This window comes from Gymnoscopelus braueri, assembly GCF_963280865.1.
Source record: "Gymnoscopelus braueri genome assembly, chromosome: 11".
NCBI classification, from domain to species: Eukaryota; Metazoa; Chordata; class Actinopteri; order Myctophiformes; family Myctophidae; genus Gymnoscopelus; species Gymnoscopelus braueri.
This window is the reverse complement of record NC_137613.1, coordinates 9,012,373-9,029,020: the sequence shown is the minus strand read 5'-3', so window position 1 is coordinate 9,029,020 and position 16,648 is coordinate 9,012,373. Positions and strand designations below refer to the sequence as shown.

The 16,648-nt window shown below is 42.1% G+C and overlaps 1 protein-coding gene across 1 annotated transcript; it reads right to left on the bottom strand.

Annotated features, from left to right (window-relative positions):
• Window positions 1-823: 823 nt before the first annotated feature.
• On the bottom strand, window positions 824-11,915 carry LOC308095984 (ras-related protein Rab-25-like). Its single transcript, XM_080443203.1, has 5 exons — window positions 11,571-11,915; window positions 7,859-8,054; window positions 5,676-5,869; window positions 3,480-3,560; window positions 824-2,891 (listed from the first exon to the last, which is right to left on the bottom strand). The coding sequence occupies exons 1-5, from the start codon at window positions 11,605-11,607 to the stop codon at window positions 2,764-2,766; spliced, it is 636 nt and encodes a 211-aa protein (XP_080299329.1). The 5' UTR covers window positions 11,608-11,915; the 3' UTR covers window positions 824-2,763.
• Window positions 11,916-16,648: the final 4,733 nt, after the last annotated feature.

Below are 16,648 nucleotides of genomic sequence, written 5' to 3'. Positions count from 1 at the left end.
CATAGAGACTGACTGCAGGTGATCTGCGCGTGCGCGCGCACACACACACACACACACACACACACACACACACACACACACACACACACACACAGCTAAGGAAGAAGAATAAAACAGCAGGCCTGTGAATGAATTGTGGGAAGAGTGTGAATTAATTGTGTTCTCCTCGGGTGATGAGCGCTTATGAGGTTGTCAGCCTGCCTCGCTGCCATAGAGACGCGGCTGGAAGTTTTCACGTGAACGCGGTGGGTATATCATGTCCATTAATGGAAGAGGGAAGGCATTAATGTGTACCACACAGTTTTAGTGGAGAGGAGAGAGAGGAGAGAGGAGAGAGTGGGCTCACAGATGCTCCAACAACTCCAGCCTCGCTTTCTACCTCACCGCTGCCACCTACAGGCCAACTGGAGGGAGTACACACGCACAGTCAGTGGTGGAAAAAGTACTCACATTTTTACTATACTATAGTAAGTATTAATACTGCAATGTAGAGGTCAGCATCGAATCAAGACCGAGAGCAGAAGGTTTGGTATTAGTAAATGAATCAAGTCCGTGACCAATTAATTCTGTTTTTCAAAAGGAAAAATATTTTAATGTATTTAAGTAAAAATACAAATGACTATATAACAGAAAGCAATGCTTTGATCTGAAACACAAATATATTTTTCTGACTTTGTAAAAGCTTGCGGTTGGATATGAAACAGAAGAGTGTCAAACACCTTATATACTTCTGCTATGACTGATGAAGACAACATTAAGCGTAAATATATAATGTATGTATATCATTTAAAATAACGTGTAAATAAATTACACCGCTAGCACGGAGAGGAGAAAAAGAAAACTTTTAAATAAGTAACATTTTTACACATCAATTACTCAAATAATTAAGTCATTATTCAAGTAATTGGGTAATTAATTCAAGAATAAATCTGAGAATGAACAAAAAACTAGACTAGCACACTTATACTGGCGGTAAAACTCTTTAATCCATTAAGACTGGGAACGCATCTGCTCATAGAGCCATGAGCTTGTAGATCTGCTATTTTTGAAAAATCGTCAACATTTTTTGCAAATCAACCGTCAAATGTCTCAACAAAATGTCTTCATTTTTCTGAAAAACTATTGTTGTTGCATCAGTGGTGCTCAAACCTTTTATTGTCAGGGACCCCCAGATTTATATGTTTTTGGCCGCCGATCTCCATCAAAATATGTTGTTCCAGGGACCACCGGCCCCCCAGAAGCAAAGATTTGAGTTAAAAATGTTAATTGTTTTAACCCTTTAAGACCCTTTAAGAACGCATCTTTGTGTCATTTTAAGATTTCTTCGGCTATTCAAAAATAGCAGATATACAAGCTCATAGCGCGATGAGCTTGTAGATCTGCTATTTTTTTTTAAAAATCGTGAAAATGCGCGCAAATCTTTAGTTTGAATATATATATATACTTTTTTAAAGCGAAAGTTTTTAACTCAAATCTTTGCTTCTGGGGATTTTACAAATGTCTTCTAAATCCTAAAGTTTTTTTCCGAAAGTTTGAATTTTAAAAAAATTCTTTTTACTTATGTTGCTATATTATCAATGGTTTTCAAACTTGTCAAGGACCCCCAAAATAATATGTATTTGACCGCGGACCCCCTCCCATCTAAAAATATTTTGTTCCAGGGACCCCCAGAAGCAAAGATTTGAGTTAAAAATGTATAAAGATTTGCAAAAAAAATCAGGATTTTTCTAAAAAAATAGCAGATCTACACTCGGTACTCGGTGCCGCGCTATGAGCTTGTAGATCTGCTATTTTTGAATAGCCAAAGAAATCTTAAAATGACACAGATGCGTTCCCTTCCCGGCCTTAAAGGGTTAAAAAAAAGATACGTATTCAACACAAATGTTAAAGATTTTTCAAAAATAGCAGATCCACACGCTCGTAGCGCCACGGGCTTGTAGATCTGCTATTTTTAGAATAGCAAAAGTACAAAACATTGAGGTTTATAGCTAAAATCTTACACAGACACAGATGCGTTCCTGGATTGAATGGTTGGGCTGCCGTACTAATGAATGCTGAGTCCTCTGGTCCGAGGAAAGTTGCAGGAGAGACCAAGGCCGACAGAATGTGGTCTTGTGGAAACCGGACTTCAGACCAACACTGGTCCTCAGGTCCTGCAGCCCCACAACAACACAGCCCTTGTGTTTTGAATTTGCTGCAATGCGTCCCAATTTCAGGCGTGTCATTGTAGGCTGAAAATGTTCAAATCTTCTTTCAAAAATAGCAAAAACAGCCGATCTACTAACTCACAACGAGCTTGTAGATCAGCTATTTTCTGAAATAGGGCTTAAGTGGTTAAAGGGATAGTTCACCCCCAAATGACTTGTTTCCTGTTGATTAGTCACCCCATGGAGACTTGAATTCATGGATATGTTTTCTTTTTTGTCGCATTCCTAAGGCAATAATTTGATGACCGGCAGCGGTTCCGTTAGTCACCTACCGGTCCCCTGGTCATCAAATTATTGGCTTGGAAATGCGATTTCTTTAAATAAAAAAATCCATTAATTCAAGTCTCCATGGGGTGACTAATCGATAGAAAAAAAAAATGTTTTGGGTGAACTATCCCTTTAAAGAGGCACCTTGCCGATCATGTGAATGACATTGTGGATGAAGTGTACATTAATTATGACGTTAATGACGGGGTCCGTTGATTGCATGGTGTGGGGGGAGGAGGGGGGAAGGGGAGGGGGTCCAGTAGAAGCCCCCCCCCCCATGCGGCGGTGGTCAGAGGTTCTTGCAGCAGGTCCTTTGCTCCGGCTGAGGCTCGCTGGCAGGTCCCACGGGGCTGGACAGGGTCACGGCGCTGATGGAGCCGCGGGTCACCTCCCTGCTGGCCACCTTCTTATGGATGGCTGGGGAACACGGAGACACAAAGCAACACATTAAGTCTTTGTGCACTCAGTCGATTCCTGGATAAAGATCTATAGCCGTGCAGCATTCGGTAACATTCAAACACTGTCTGGAACATCGGGTTTATCAAAGTGGAGTCCGGGGACCCCCCAGGGTCCTTGACGGAGTTCCAGGGGGTCCCCAGCCAAATGATAGATTAGGAATCAAATAGAGCCTTATGGGTCTGTAACTCTGAGAGTTCTACAAATGGAGTACAAAATGTACAAATGGAGTGTACAAATTGAACCATTTATACACTCTCAGAGTTGATTTTACTATATAAATTGGGGTCCCAGAGATATAAATGCCATTAAATGGGGGTGCGTAGCCTAATGCATGTCAAACAGGGGGTCATTGAAATTAAAATGGTTGAGAATCACTGCTATAGAGCTGTAAAAAATCTTCTCTTATGAGGGTCCCTGGCATATCTTTTGAAATGGGGGTCCGCAGGCTAATAAGCGTCAATCTGGGGGTCCTTGACATGAAAACCACTGGTCTAGATAGAAGAATGCAAGAAAACGTTGGCATTTTGGTTGAGTGAGTGTGTGTACCTGTGAGCACGTCGTGGAACGCAGATTCAACGTTGGTAGAATCCAGCGCTGAGGTCTCCATGTACATGATGCCTTTGTCCTCTGGATAGGAAGGGAAAGAGTATTAAGTCAGCGTCGACTAAAGCCTAATGAATACTGTATACATATACTATATATAATATACATATATATATAATGTAGACTCTGTAGTGCGACTGTCACTTACAGACAAGATCAGTTCTTGGCTGCAAGTGACACAGGGCTAAAGTGGCTAATGTATGTTTCATAATATCATAATTTATATCTGAAAAGTAACTAGTAACTAAAGTTTTCAAATAATTGTAGAGTAAAAGTACAATATTTGCCTCTGAGATGTCGTGGAGTAGAAGTAAAAGTATTGGAAATTGGAAATACTCAAGTAAAGTACAAATACCTCAAAATTGTACTTAAGTACAGTACTTAAGTAAATGTACTTAGTTACTTTCCACCACTGCACAGTCGTGAGATGGAATATAAATGAAGCTGAACTCTGACAGAAATAGAACGTGTAATATACAGTGGTGTAAATCCTCAGTACTTTTTTAATACAGTTTTATACAGCTTATACATTCATTCATTTATCTATAGATGATCAAAGAAGCTCGAAATCTCAATCCTACGTATGTATTATTTATCATATGATGTGTGTTCCCTCTGTGACGCTGTGACCGAGATAGAGATTTAATATCCTGAAGAGTAGTGGTTTTGGATATAACAAGGTTTCAGGTTTGCTCATTATAGATGACAGCAAACCGTACGTCACTCCTGGATACCAGCACACAAACAGCATGAGGAACTACATGGTGATACTGTAACACCACCCGTTTGTTTACATTTTGATCTGAACTGGACTTGGTTGTTATTATATACACACACAAAGCTTGACCCACATCCCCAGTATCTGTGCATAATCTTCTAACATTACCACTTAATCACACCTAAGCTGTGTGATCATAGATACAGTATATGTTTGTGTGTGTCATCTCCTCCTAGTGACAGAACTGTATGTACAGTACAACCTACAGTCTGTTCCTGTACGGTCTCGCCTACCTCTGTATCAGTCATGACTCACACAGCTTCCGGTCATGTAATCAAATGTATATATAGTCTGTGAGAGTGTCTTAACCCATTAATACCTGGAACGCATCTGTGTCACTTTAGATTTCTTTAGGCTATTCAAAAATAGCAGATATACAAGCTCATAGCGCGGCACCGAGTGCCGCGCTACGAGCTTGTAGATCTGCTATTTTTGAAAAATCGAGGAAAAAAACATTTGTTTTTTTTTCCATTTTTTTTTTAGGATTTAGAAGACATTTCTAGAATCTTCTCAGGTCTCAATGGGTTAATACACTTTAGAAGTGTGTATACTAAGGTGTGACGCTGCCTTGCTGTCATCCTGTTGGTCGAGCTCGCTGCCAGCGTGCAGATGAGTAACGCAACTGAATGAAGTCACCACCTTTTAACCACACGAACCCTACAGCGTCCCTATTCTGTGTATGTCATAATAAGAGAACATTCGCAGCGTGTTGTGAGCTTTAGATTGGCTATTTTGAGTGACGAGATTTGGTGTAGAGGGGGAAAAAAGGAGGGGACCAAGGGCCCTATTTTCGCCAGTGCCTTACCCATTATCCCTAAACTTCTACACTGACCTGTTGTGAGCTTGTAGATTGGCTATTTGAACCATTTGAAAATGTTTTTAAAAATAGTATTTTTGTACGAGCTCTTGTTTTATTGGATCTTGTTTATTTGATACACTTATTTGTTTTAGCTCTTGCTCATTTAGATTTTCCTACTTGTCTCACCTGTTTAAGAAAGTAGGTAGCTGATATATTGCACTTTAACCTTAGCGCTAGATATGCTTGATTTAGAAGAGAACACTTAAGACTTCTGGTGATTAGTAGTTTTCTTGCCTACCTATGTTGAAAGCACTTATTGTAAGTCGCTTTGGATAAAGGGTCTGCTAAATGACTGTAATGTAATGTAGTAAAAAATGTCAAAGAAGTTTAGGGATAATGGGTAAGACACTGGCGAAAATAGGGCCCCAAGAATAGACCCCCTTGGGGACCCCGGGGCTACGAAGCACACGGTGAGACTCTAGGATCACAACAGACAATTCTAAATCACAACAGGCCTTTTTCAGGATGTTTCTTTTACAAAATAACAGCGGTGAATAGAGACCTGCGAATTGCCTGGCCTCGTCGCCCGGCACCGTCCGGACGTTGTCCAGGTCGCTCTTGTTGCCCACCAGCATGACCACGATGTGGGGGTCGGCGTGGTCGTAGAGCTCCTTGAGCCAGCGCTCGGCGCTCTCGTAGGTCAGGTGCTTGGAGATGTCGTAGACCAAGAGAGCCCCCACGGCCCCTCTGTAATACCTGGAGACGCAAAGCAATGACGTAATGAGGTTGTGTATCGATGGAGAACAGGTACACAGGTGCATAAATTAAGTGTGGGTTGTATTTGTTTGGTTCTTACCAGAAACCAAACAAAAGACAAGAAACTGGGAAACAAGAAACCAAGAGAGAAACTACAAAGGTTCACTGGTAATGTTCCTTGTACGGTATTAGTTAACCAGGGGAACAGAAATTGGACATTCTTTGTTTGTATCTGCATAGGATCTCTCCCTTTCCTGTGCAACGTACTGTAATGGCAAGGAACATGACCATTGGATTTTGTTGAAAAGTGCCATTACACAGTGTTTATGTGTGTGTGTGTGTGTGTGTGTGTGTGTGTGTGTGTGTGCGCGTGTGTGTGTGTGCGTGCGTGCGTGCGTGCGTGCGTGCGTGCGTGCGTGCGTGCGTGCGTGCGTGCGTCTGTGTGTGTGTGTATATATACCCTTGTTGTTAAGACAGGCAGAGGAATTGCCAGCACTCACGGAAAGGTCAAGTACTTTGTTTAATACACACAAACAAACAACATATGCGTTTTAGCACAAAGCTGAAGGCTTTGTTTTCCGAAGCGCGTATGGTGTTTGTTTGCTGCCCGTGTCTAATGAAGAAAATACCTCAAGGACACTTTCCAATGAGCGCTTCCTTTGAATGTCAAAGAATCTTCCTAGACCGCGTACCCAGCGAGAAACTATTAAAATAAGTTGGAGTCGTGTTCACAGTCTTTTGTAAATAAATGGTAAATGGTGCAGCTTTTAACCAAAGCGCTTTACATAGATTGTGCATTACATTCACCCATTCACACACACATTCACACACCGATGGCGGAGGAAACCATGCAAGGCACCAACCTGCTCATCGGGAGCAATTAGGGGTTCAATGTCTTGCTCAAGGACACTTCGACACCAACTCTGGGGGAGCCTGGGATCGAACTGGTAACCTCACGGTTGCCATCCGGCCACTCTACCCCTGAGCCACTGCCGCCCCAATTCTATACCCTTGTCCCTCACTCTTTAACACTAAATTAAGAAAAGATACCCTCTAACGATTATAAAGAGATTATGGAAATCTACTAAAGGAGGGACATTTCCCTGTTTTCACTACTACGGACTAAGCGGCTAAGGGCTATAGGGTTAGAGTCTAAAAAACACAAGTATTGTGGTTAGAGATGGGGATAAATACATTAACGTAGTCAATGGAAGGTTCTCATAAGTATAATATAGTAATCGTCTGTGTTGGGTGGAAACCTCATTTGTCCAAAACTGTTACTTTTCAGTTCTCGAATTCTAAAAATGGCAAAAGTAGCAGATCTACAAGCTTGAAAGAGCTTGTAGATCTACTACTTTTGATACTTTTGTGTGATACTGTAGTATGATCAAGTAGGGCATTAAAGGGATACTTCACCGGAAAAAAAATAATTTTTTTCTATCGATTAGTCACCCCATGGAGACTTCAATTCATGGATAATTTTTATCGTATCGTGTAGCGTAGTTTTTGTCACATTCCTTAGCCAATAATTTGATGACTAGCGGATCGAGACACAAAGGAGACTATTTGTGTCTCCTACCGGAACCGCTGCCGGTCATCAAATTATTGGCTTAGGAATGCGGCAAAAACAAAAATATGTCAATGAATTCCATGGGGTGACTAATCGATAGAAAGAAAGTCATTTTGGGGGTGAACTATCCCTTTAAATTTACGAAGAAAAAACACAAAAAAGTAAAAATATGGAGATAAGAGGTTTATGCCCGACAGCAACGAATACAAAGTGTGTGTGTGCGTGTGCGTGTGCGTGTGCGTGTGCGTGTGCGTGTGCGCGTGTGTGTGTGTGTGTGTGTGTGCGTGTCTGTGTGTGTGCGTGTCTGTGTCTGTGTCTGTGCGTGCGTGTCTGTGTGTGTGCGTGTGCGTGTGCGTGTGCGTGTGCGTGTGCGTGTGTGCGTGTGCGTGCAGTGTGTGTGTGTGCGTGTGTCTACCCACGCTGAGGTGATGGCTCTGTAGCGCTCCAGGCCGGCGGTGTCCCAGATCTGAGCCTTGATGGTGATGGTGTCCAGCTGGACGGTGCGGGTGCTGAACTCCACGCCGATGGTGGTGCGGCTGTCGTGGTTGAACTCGTTCTTGGTGTAGCGAGAGAGGAGGTTGCTCTTCCCCACGCCCGACTCCCCGATCAGAACCACTGGGAAGGAAGGAAGGGGGGACGACAGACAGAGAGGAGGAAAACAGACAGAAGAGAATTCATTAATATCAGCAAATGTCTCACCTACTGACAACACGTTGTAGGTCCTGAGAGGGTAACAGGATAGGTGGGCACCAAGGAAGAGTGGGCACCTTAATTAACCCATTAAGACCTGAGGCGATTCTTTAAAATGTTTTCTAAATCCTAAAATTAAAAAAAAAAAAAAAAAAAAAAAAAAAACATTTTTCAAAAATAGCAGATCTACAAGAGCTTGTATATCTGCTATTTTTGAATAGCCAAAGAAATCTAAAGTGATACAGATGCGTTCCAGGTCTTAAAGGGTTAATGTTGAATTGTCATTGAAAAGTCAAAGTATATGCATGATTAGAACATGCTTAAACATTCCACACAATTAAGGTCTAATAGTTCTACAATTGCTACAAAACCTGTGTATCCAGTCATTTAGGGCCATAATCAAGAAGTTGAAGGATACATTTAAGATAATGATGTACCGTGCATGTTCACATCATGTATACTTACATTACTTAAAGAATAGTTAACCCAAAAAATTACTTGTTTTCTTTCAATTACACACCCCACGAAGAATTGAATTCATGGAGATTTTTTTTGTTTTTGACGCATTCCTGAACCAATAATTTGATGACTGTGGGTATTACCGGTAGGAGACACAAAGAGTCTACTTTGAGTCTCCTACCGGATACATTAGCATCTTTCCACCGGTAATCAAATTATTGGCTTAGGAATGCGACAAAAACTAAAAGATCTCCATGAATTCAATGCGTCATGGGGTGAGTCATTGATGGATTATTTTTTTACATTTTGGACAAAACAGCCAATTTTACATGGAGGTGCCCAGAGATATCCCTAGTGCCCACCTATCCTGTATCTGTCCTGAGCCACGTCAAGAATCAGCAATCTGTCCCGTCAACCTGGCACTTGGTAGTGTGCCATCCTTTGGCCCTCACAAGACACCAGATGTGGTGACATCATCATCATCAAAGAGAGAGTGGCACACGTCCCTGTCTACCCTGTGTGGTTGACACTCATAGGACAGCTGTATCTGCATGACGGGCTACATAAAGAATGTTGCGCTGCATTGGCTTCAACTTTCTTCCGCTCTACAATGACGCAATGACGCATCAATCACAAGTCACAAGTTTTTGTTTCACCCTAGTTTGCACTGCACTTCTCTGTCCACACAAGCCCTGTTCCTTTCTGTAAAACGAAGAAAAACTAATAGTTACTGTGCTGCTATTTAAAAAGGTAGGGTAGGTGATTTCCTTTGGTTAAAATAAGTGTTAAATAGCTCTATATTCTGATAGTACTCGTTGCTATAGTACTCGTTGCTATAGAGAGCTTGTTCAGTAACAGGAGTCTCCATGTCTTTTTGTTTTAACCAAACAATATCAGTTTTTTCCCACAATTTTTGTAACACATTTTTTCACCCAGTGCCAATGTCTAAGCTGTTATCCTGGGCGCTACTCTCCCTCTGCCATCGGGAGTTTCCCCGGTTGGATGTAGCGTGTGGAAGGAACACGTTATTCCAACCAGTTCCTTTCCCCTCCATCAGGTGCACTGGCTGACAAGGGGGAGGCAGTATAGAGACCAATATTACTGCATGTTTTTTTGTGAGGGTACCTACAGTACCAGGCCTGGAATTTCGTCATTTTAGGGGCAAGGCCGCTTGGCCTTTGGTGTTGTCAATTTTTTGAGGGCACAAAGGCCAAATGCCAGGGCAGGAAGGCCATCAAATAAAAACAATCTTATTCCATCAAAATAATTAATTGAATTTAAATCATTCAAAATTGAATATGTAGACTAGCTGCAATGAAATAAAATTAAAAAATACAGTATTTACAATCTGATCCATGCTCAGGCCTGCACCAATCAAAGTCACTAGATTGGTTTAAAGATGGGGAGTCAGGGGAGTTAAGAATTCAGAATCTCAACATAAGACACTGGACATTAAGAGACACTGGTGTCTACATATTGACATGGAGTCAGCTGGGGCATTATGGCCACTGTGGCCACAGGGCATGCCCATTTTTTGAGGGGCACAAGGCCAAACTTAAGGGGCAACGACGGCCATGGCCTTCTTGGCCTGCCCTCCTTGAAATTCCTGCCCTGGTACCTACCCAAGGGGACACGGGGAGAACAAGCAAACTCCACACAGAAAGGCCCTTTCGCCAACCGCACTACAAACAATATCACTTACTGTACCTTTTAAATCTACCCTTTTCATCTACACAGTGTGTGACTCTTAAGCAACACTTCCTTCAACAGATACGTGGCAGCAATGTTGCTGGTCATGCATGGTTGCTGCTGGAGTGTGACTGAATGCAGCATAAGCATTAGGAATGTATGGAATGAGAGGGCATAGAGTAGACTACATAGGTACTGTATTCATATAGGAAAGGGCACTGTCTGAAAATCAGGCTACAGCACACACACACACACACACACACACACACACAGTAACAGTATACACACACACACCCACATTGGGTCAAAGCTCAAACAGGCACGCAGCACGCTGCCAAATAGAGAGAGAGAGAGAGAGAGAGAGAGAGAGAGAGAGAGAGAGAGAGAGAGAGAGAACAGTCACTTCCTCCTTTCCTTCCCAGTCTCTCCTTTAGTTTCTGCTTTCATGAAAATAATAAATAAGTGTCAACCAGCAGCAGAGCCACTCTTTAGCATTAGCTGCCCTTTGCACCCAGTGCACCTGTCTGTCTGTCTGTCTGTCTGTCTGTCCTGTGCACTTCCCTAGCCCTGAAACATGACTGTCATATATATATACATATATCATGACAGTCATGGATTAACTTCAACCTGGTGTTTGCACATTCTCCATGTACGGCCCATCCATCTACAGAAACGTTCGGATTTCTAAAATAAAGTGCTTACCCCATGGTCACGGATGTTATACTTATGTACGGCCCCTCGGAAGTACCCGTAGCTTCCGTATTGTTCAATAAAAAGCATTTTAATCCGGTTGGTGGCCATTTTCTCCGTATTTTGACACTTTCAACCACGCGACCCTATCGGTTGGGAGGTGTATTGCACTCTGATACATTATTATGACTATGGAAAATGGCCACCAATCGGATTAAAATGCTTTTATATTGAACAATACGGAAGGTACGGGTACATCTGAGCACCCGTACATCATTTTAACATCCATGGCCATGGGGTAAGCACTTTATATTTGAAATCAGAACGTTTGTGTAGATGTACGGACCAAAAGGGGAGAATGTGCAAACACCAGGTTTAAGTTCATCCACGACTGTCGTGACAGACCACCGTCGTGTGATCCATGGCTATAGTGCACCCAGTGCACCTGTCTGTCCTGTCTGTGCCCCCCATCCCATCACAGACGCGCCGAGGACCCCGGTGCGTAATAGCAGCCTTGATTTAATACACTAAAGTTGCGCGCGAGTGCGGCGCGCGGAATATAAGCGATCTACAAGTAGATCGGCTATTTTAAAGTCGACTCACCTTTGAAGACGAAGTTGTAGGCCTCGTCAGACCCCATGATGATGTTTTTTTTTAGGCTACTGGTTCACCAATCTGACCAATGTGCCTCTCCTCTAGTCCCTCACAACATCCACATTAGATCTTCACAACATCCACATTAGATCCCAACAACGACACAGAGAGAGAGAAAAAACTAAAAAGTGACCAACTGGGACCCTCTTCTCTCTTCTCCTCTCCAGGGCTGGACGGACGGAATGAGGTAAAAGAAGGTGAAAAATGAGACGAGGAACAGGTTCTTTTGATCCGTGTATAATAGGGGTGGTGTGTGTGTGTGTGTGTGTGTGTGTCTGTGTGTAATAGTCAGTGACACGTACGGGCCAGACGAGACGACACTCCTCCTGTCGCCTGGCTGCCGATCCCTCATCAGCTGACCAGGTAAGGGGTGTGGCGGTGGTGGGTGGGAGGAGAGAGAGAGAGGACAGGTGGAACAGGTAGAACCAGTGTCATAAGTTAATCAGGCCACAACCCGTCCCGTATCCCTCCACCTCACCCAGTGATGGAAGAAGTACTTAAGTAAAAGTATCAATACTGCAATGTAGATATACTCTGATACAAATTAAAGTCCGGATTTAAAAACAAAATACTTGAGTAAAAGTACAGAAGTATTGGTATCAAAATTATACTTAAAGCACCAAAAGTAAAAGTACCAAAATGTTTGAAAATAGCAGATCTACAAGCTCACGTGTCACATCGCCACACGGTGTGAGCTTGTAGATCGGCTATATTTTATACATAGGCTATTTTCAAATAGCCTATGTATAAAATAGGGCTAAAGTGTAGCCTGGTTCCATACCATAGACCCCGCCCACTCTCATCAGACTGAAGCTCCACGCAGCTTCAGTCTGATAATCAGGCTAGCTAAAGTGGTTAATGTATGTTTTATAATGTAATAATTTATATCTGCAAAGTAACTAGTAACTAAAGTTCTCAAATAATTGTATGGCGTAAAAGTACAATATTTGCCTCTGAGATGTAGTGGAGTAGAAGTAAAAGTACTGAAAATTGGAAATACTCCACTAAAGTAAAAAAAAAAAAAACCTTAGAATTGTACTTATAGTACTCGAGTAAATGTACTTAGTTACTTTCCACCACTGGGTGTAGAACCACTGTCATCATAACAAGGCCACAACCCCTCCCTCCCTCCTCCATCACCTCCAGGGCTCTCGTTTCACCCCCCCCCCCTCTCTCTCTGTCCATTTGTTTGGCCTGTTGTTGGAGTCTCACCTAACAGGTGGATCCAGGAACTAGAGTATAACTACACCGAAAGCAGCATATCTATTACCTGAGGCCACGTGGGTGGAACTTCCTCCCTCCCCGATTCAACCCCATTCATTTCACTCACTTAGCAGCAGCATTCCAAGCTGCTATGAATAGGCCTACTACAATACATACACTGCTGCCTGCAGGCCAATAGTAAACAGAAACAAAGTTTTCCAGGCTGGGATACCAATTCTATCCTATCAGAAGAGAGAACTCAGACAGGATAAACAATTGAAATTGGAGGCGATGACACAAAGAAATGAACAGACAACATTGGAACATGAACACTATAACATTGAAGCTGTTAAATCTGAGTACTCTCCCCGGATTGGCTGAAATCGGCCACCCACCTGAATATGTATTTTCTGTTCATTGAAGAGCTGAAGAGATGGGAGACTCCTGTTACTGATCAAACACTATAGCAATGATTACTATCAGAATACAAAGATTTACATTTTATTTACAAAAAAAAACATTTTGTTTTGACCACAAAATATCACTTATCCTAACCTCAACATACTCCGCAAGACATATATTGGTTAAAATAATGTTTTGTTTATTCATTAAATGTGCTGTAAGTAAAAAGTTAAACCTCTATATTCCAATAGTAATCATTGCTCTAGTAACAGGGGTCTCACCATCTCTGCAGCTCTACAATGAACATAGAATACATTTTCATTCAATTTAATCCAATAGAAAGAGAACCATTTATCAGCTTCAATTTTAGTGTTCCAATTCTAATGTTGTCCGCTCATTTCTTTGTTTCATCACTTCCAATTACACGTTTGTCCTGTATTCTGTATATACAAATTCTCTCACGATTGTTAAATTAAGTTATGGCTCTATATTACCATAGTAATCATTGCTATAGTGTTTGTTCAGTAACAGGGATCTTCCCTTCTCTCCAGCTCTTTAGCAAACACAAAATACATTTTCAGGTCAGCAGCATACCGATTTCATACAAACAAACAAACAAGAAATCACTTACACCACCTTCAAAATAATTTATGGATTGCAGTTTTAACTGAATACAGCCGCCCGTTCAATTTTAGTGAAGTGCTCAATTGGACCGTTCAAATATTACAGCCTGAGATGCACGGCAGCTTTTACAGACATCCATTCAGGAATCTCTATGTAATAATAAAGAAACAATTTTCATACACTACAAAATGGCCAAACATTCAACGATAAGTGTCATTTGGTTCCCTTGCAATGGGTTTCCATCACACTATGAATAAATGCCACTTCTAACACGGCACAATATGAAAAATAATCAAAAATGGGAAAACAAACATCGCTCCGGATAATTCATTCTCAGTATACAAGCTTCAGGAAGAGAATTAATTTGAGGAGAAACCATAATACCATAATATAAAAACCATAATATATACCTCACAGCTAGGGTTGGGAATAGGGATGTTCGATATTGCCTTTTTTACAGATATCCGATATACCGATATTGTCCAACTCCTAATTTCAGATACCGATATCAACCAATACTGATATAGGCGGCCAAAAGTCAACTACAACATCACATATCTAGTGAAATAGCTATAATATCAATATAATATCGAATAAATCGAATACTACAGTGATGTTAGGTTTTCAATAAAGTGAGCATGAAAAAGTTTGAGAACCCCTGTTATAGTAGACGTGATAAGTCCACATACCAGCTCTGACAGCGTAGATAAAACCCGGAAACGGTTCCAAAATGTGACGGAACCGGTTCCGGTTCCTCCACGTAGGATCCGGTTCCTCCGGTTTTACGGATCCCCAACCCTACTACCTCACAGCACTGTCTCTCTTTCCCAAACAAACAATGAATGAATGAATCGACACAGAGCAAACAGTCTCTTTTTGACCAAGTTTTTGTTTTATTCTTTTTAGTACAGTACTGTTAAAAGTTAGTTCCAACATGTTGAATTGGGAGATGGGTTTTTAATCTTTTTTTTGTTTGTTTTCCAGCTGCGGTCAATAGACAAAGCAAAGCTATAGTCAGAGCCCCGTTGCCAAGGTTACCACAACTACAATGCTGAGATTTTCAAAAGCAAAGAGAAAGAAAAAAAAAACAAACAAACCTAAAATTAATTATGTTTTTATTTGTATTTATTTTTTACAGGTGGATGATCCGTTAGGAGCATACCAGTAGAACAATGTAAAGCCTTGTCATTGTTGTTGCATTTAAATGATTTCCAAATTAATTTTCAGTTTTTTTCTTTCTTTCTTCCTTTCTTTCGATACGAGACAAATGATGATTATCTCTAGGTACTACCTTGCACCAAAAAAAAAGAAAGAAAGAAAGAAGAAAACCTATTAAAATAGATAAACAATCAGATAAAAAAAAAGAAAAAGAAAAGAAAAAAAGGAAAGCTCATTCGTTTTGTTTTTTAAATTTTATTTCATGAATTCTGCCTGCATCTTCTGCTTGGGGGGAGGGAGGGGGGGGGGGGGGGTGGGGGGACCGCGACTCTGGTAACTTATTTATGGAGGAAAAAGGTAAAGGGGGGGTCTTGGATGCTTGCTGGGCCGGACCGGACCACCAATGGGGGGGTGGGGGGGGTTGTAATATCTGTCCAGGTGGGAGCTGAGGGAGTAATTTGATGAGCGTGCTCTTATAAGGTTTGAGAGCACAAGAAGGCACAGTAGTAGTACCTCGAGAGAGAGAGGGAGGGAAAGAATAAGAGAGAGGGAGAGAGGGAGGGAAAGAATAAGAGAGAGGGAGAGAGGGAGGGAAAGAATAAGAGAGAGGGAGAGAGGGAGGAAGAAAGAAAGAAAGGAAGAGAGCTCTCGCGGCTGAGTGGACTCCCTTATCTGGAATGACAAATCGCAACTTTAGGGAAGTGTGGGGCAGAGAGGACGCTCCTCAAGCACTTTGCAATAAATAGTGAGGGTTGTTGTCGGGCAGGATCTGCAGTGTGGTCTCCAGGGGGTGGGGGTGAGGGCGGGGGTGGGTGAGGGTGTCTTCTTCTTCTTCTTCTTGTTCCTTTCTTCGTAAAACCTACCCCTCTGTGAACCAGGGAGCAGTCTTTATTCACAAGGAACGACCCCAAAAAAATATCCAATCGTCCGAAGGTGACAAAAACGTGACGGTGTCCCATCTCTAATAACTCTCTAACCATCTCTATTCGTGGGTCGGGCGGTTTCGGCGGGGGCCGTTTCCCGTCCCCCGGCCGACCGGAAAGCGACTCACGCGTTCGGAGGAAGAGGAGGAGGAGGAGGAGACGTTTAAAACGGTGAATGAAGTTGACGGTTGTTGGGGGGGGAACTTTTTTTCCCCTTTCTTTCCGCTCGCCGTTTTTTTTTTTCCTCGGGAAACACCCCCCCCCCCCTCCTCCTCCCCGCAACGAGCTGAGGGAGTGGTTCAGTCCAACTCTGCAACATTGTTGCCCTGTTGGCAGAGATCTCTGTTAGATGATGCCGACTCCAGATGAGAAAATATAAAGGGCTGGCGGCGTAGCGGGGGGGGGGGGGGGAACGGGGTGCAATCTAACCCACTAAGACCAGGAACGCACGCTGTCATTTTTTCAGTTCTTTGGGCTATTCAAAAATGGCAGATATTCAAGCTCATGAGCTTGTAGATCTGCTATTTTTGAAGATTCACGAAAATGTGTGCAAATCTTTGAATATGTATATATATATATATTTTTTTTATGTATATTTTTAAACACATCAACACTCAAATCTTCTGGGGGGGGGGGGGGGTTCCCTGGAACAAAACATTTTGAGATGGGGGGTCCGCGACAAAATACATATCTAAAAATGTTTTCTAAATCCAATGT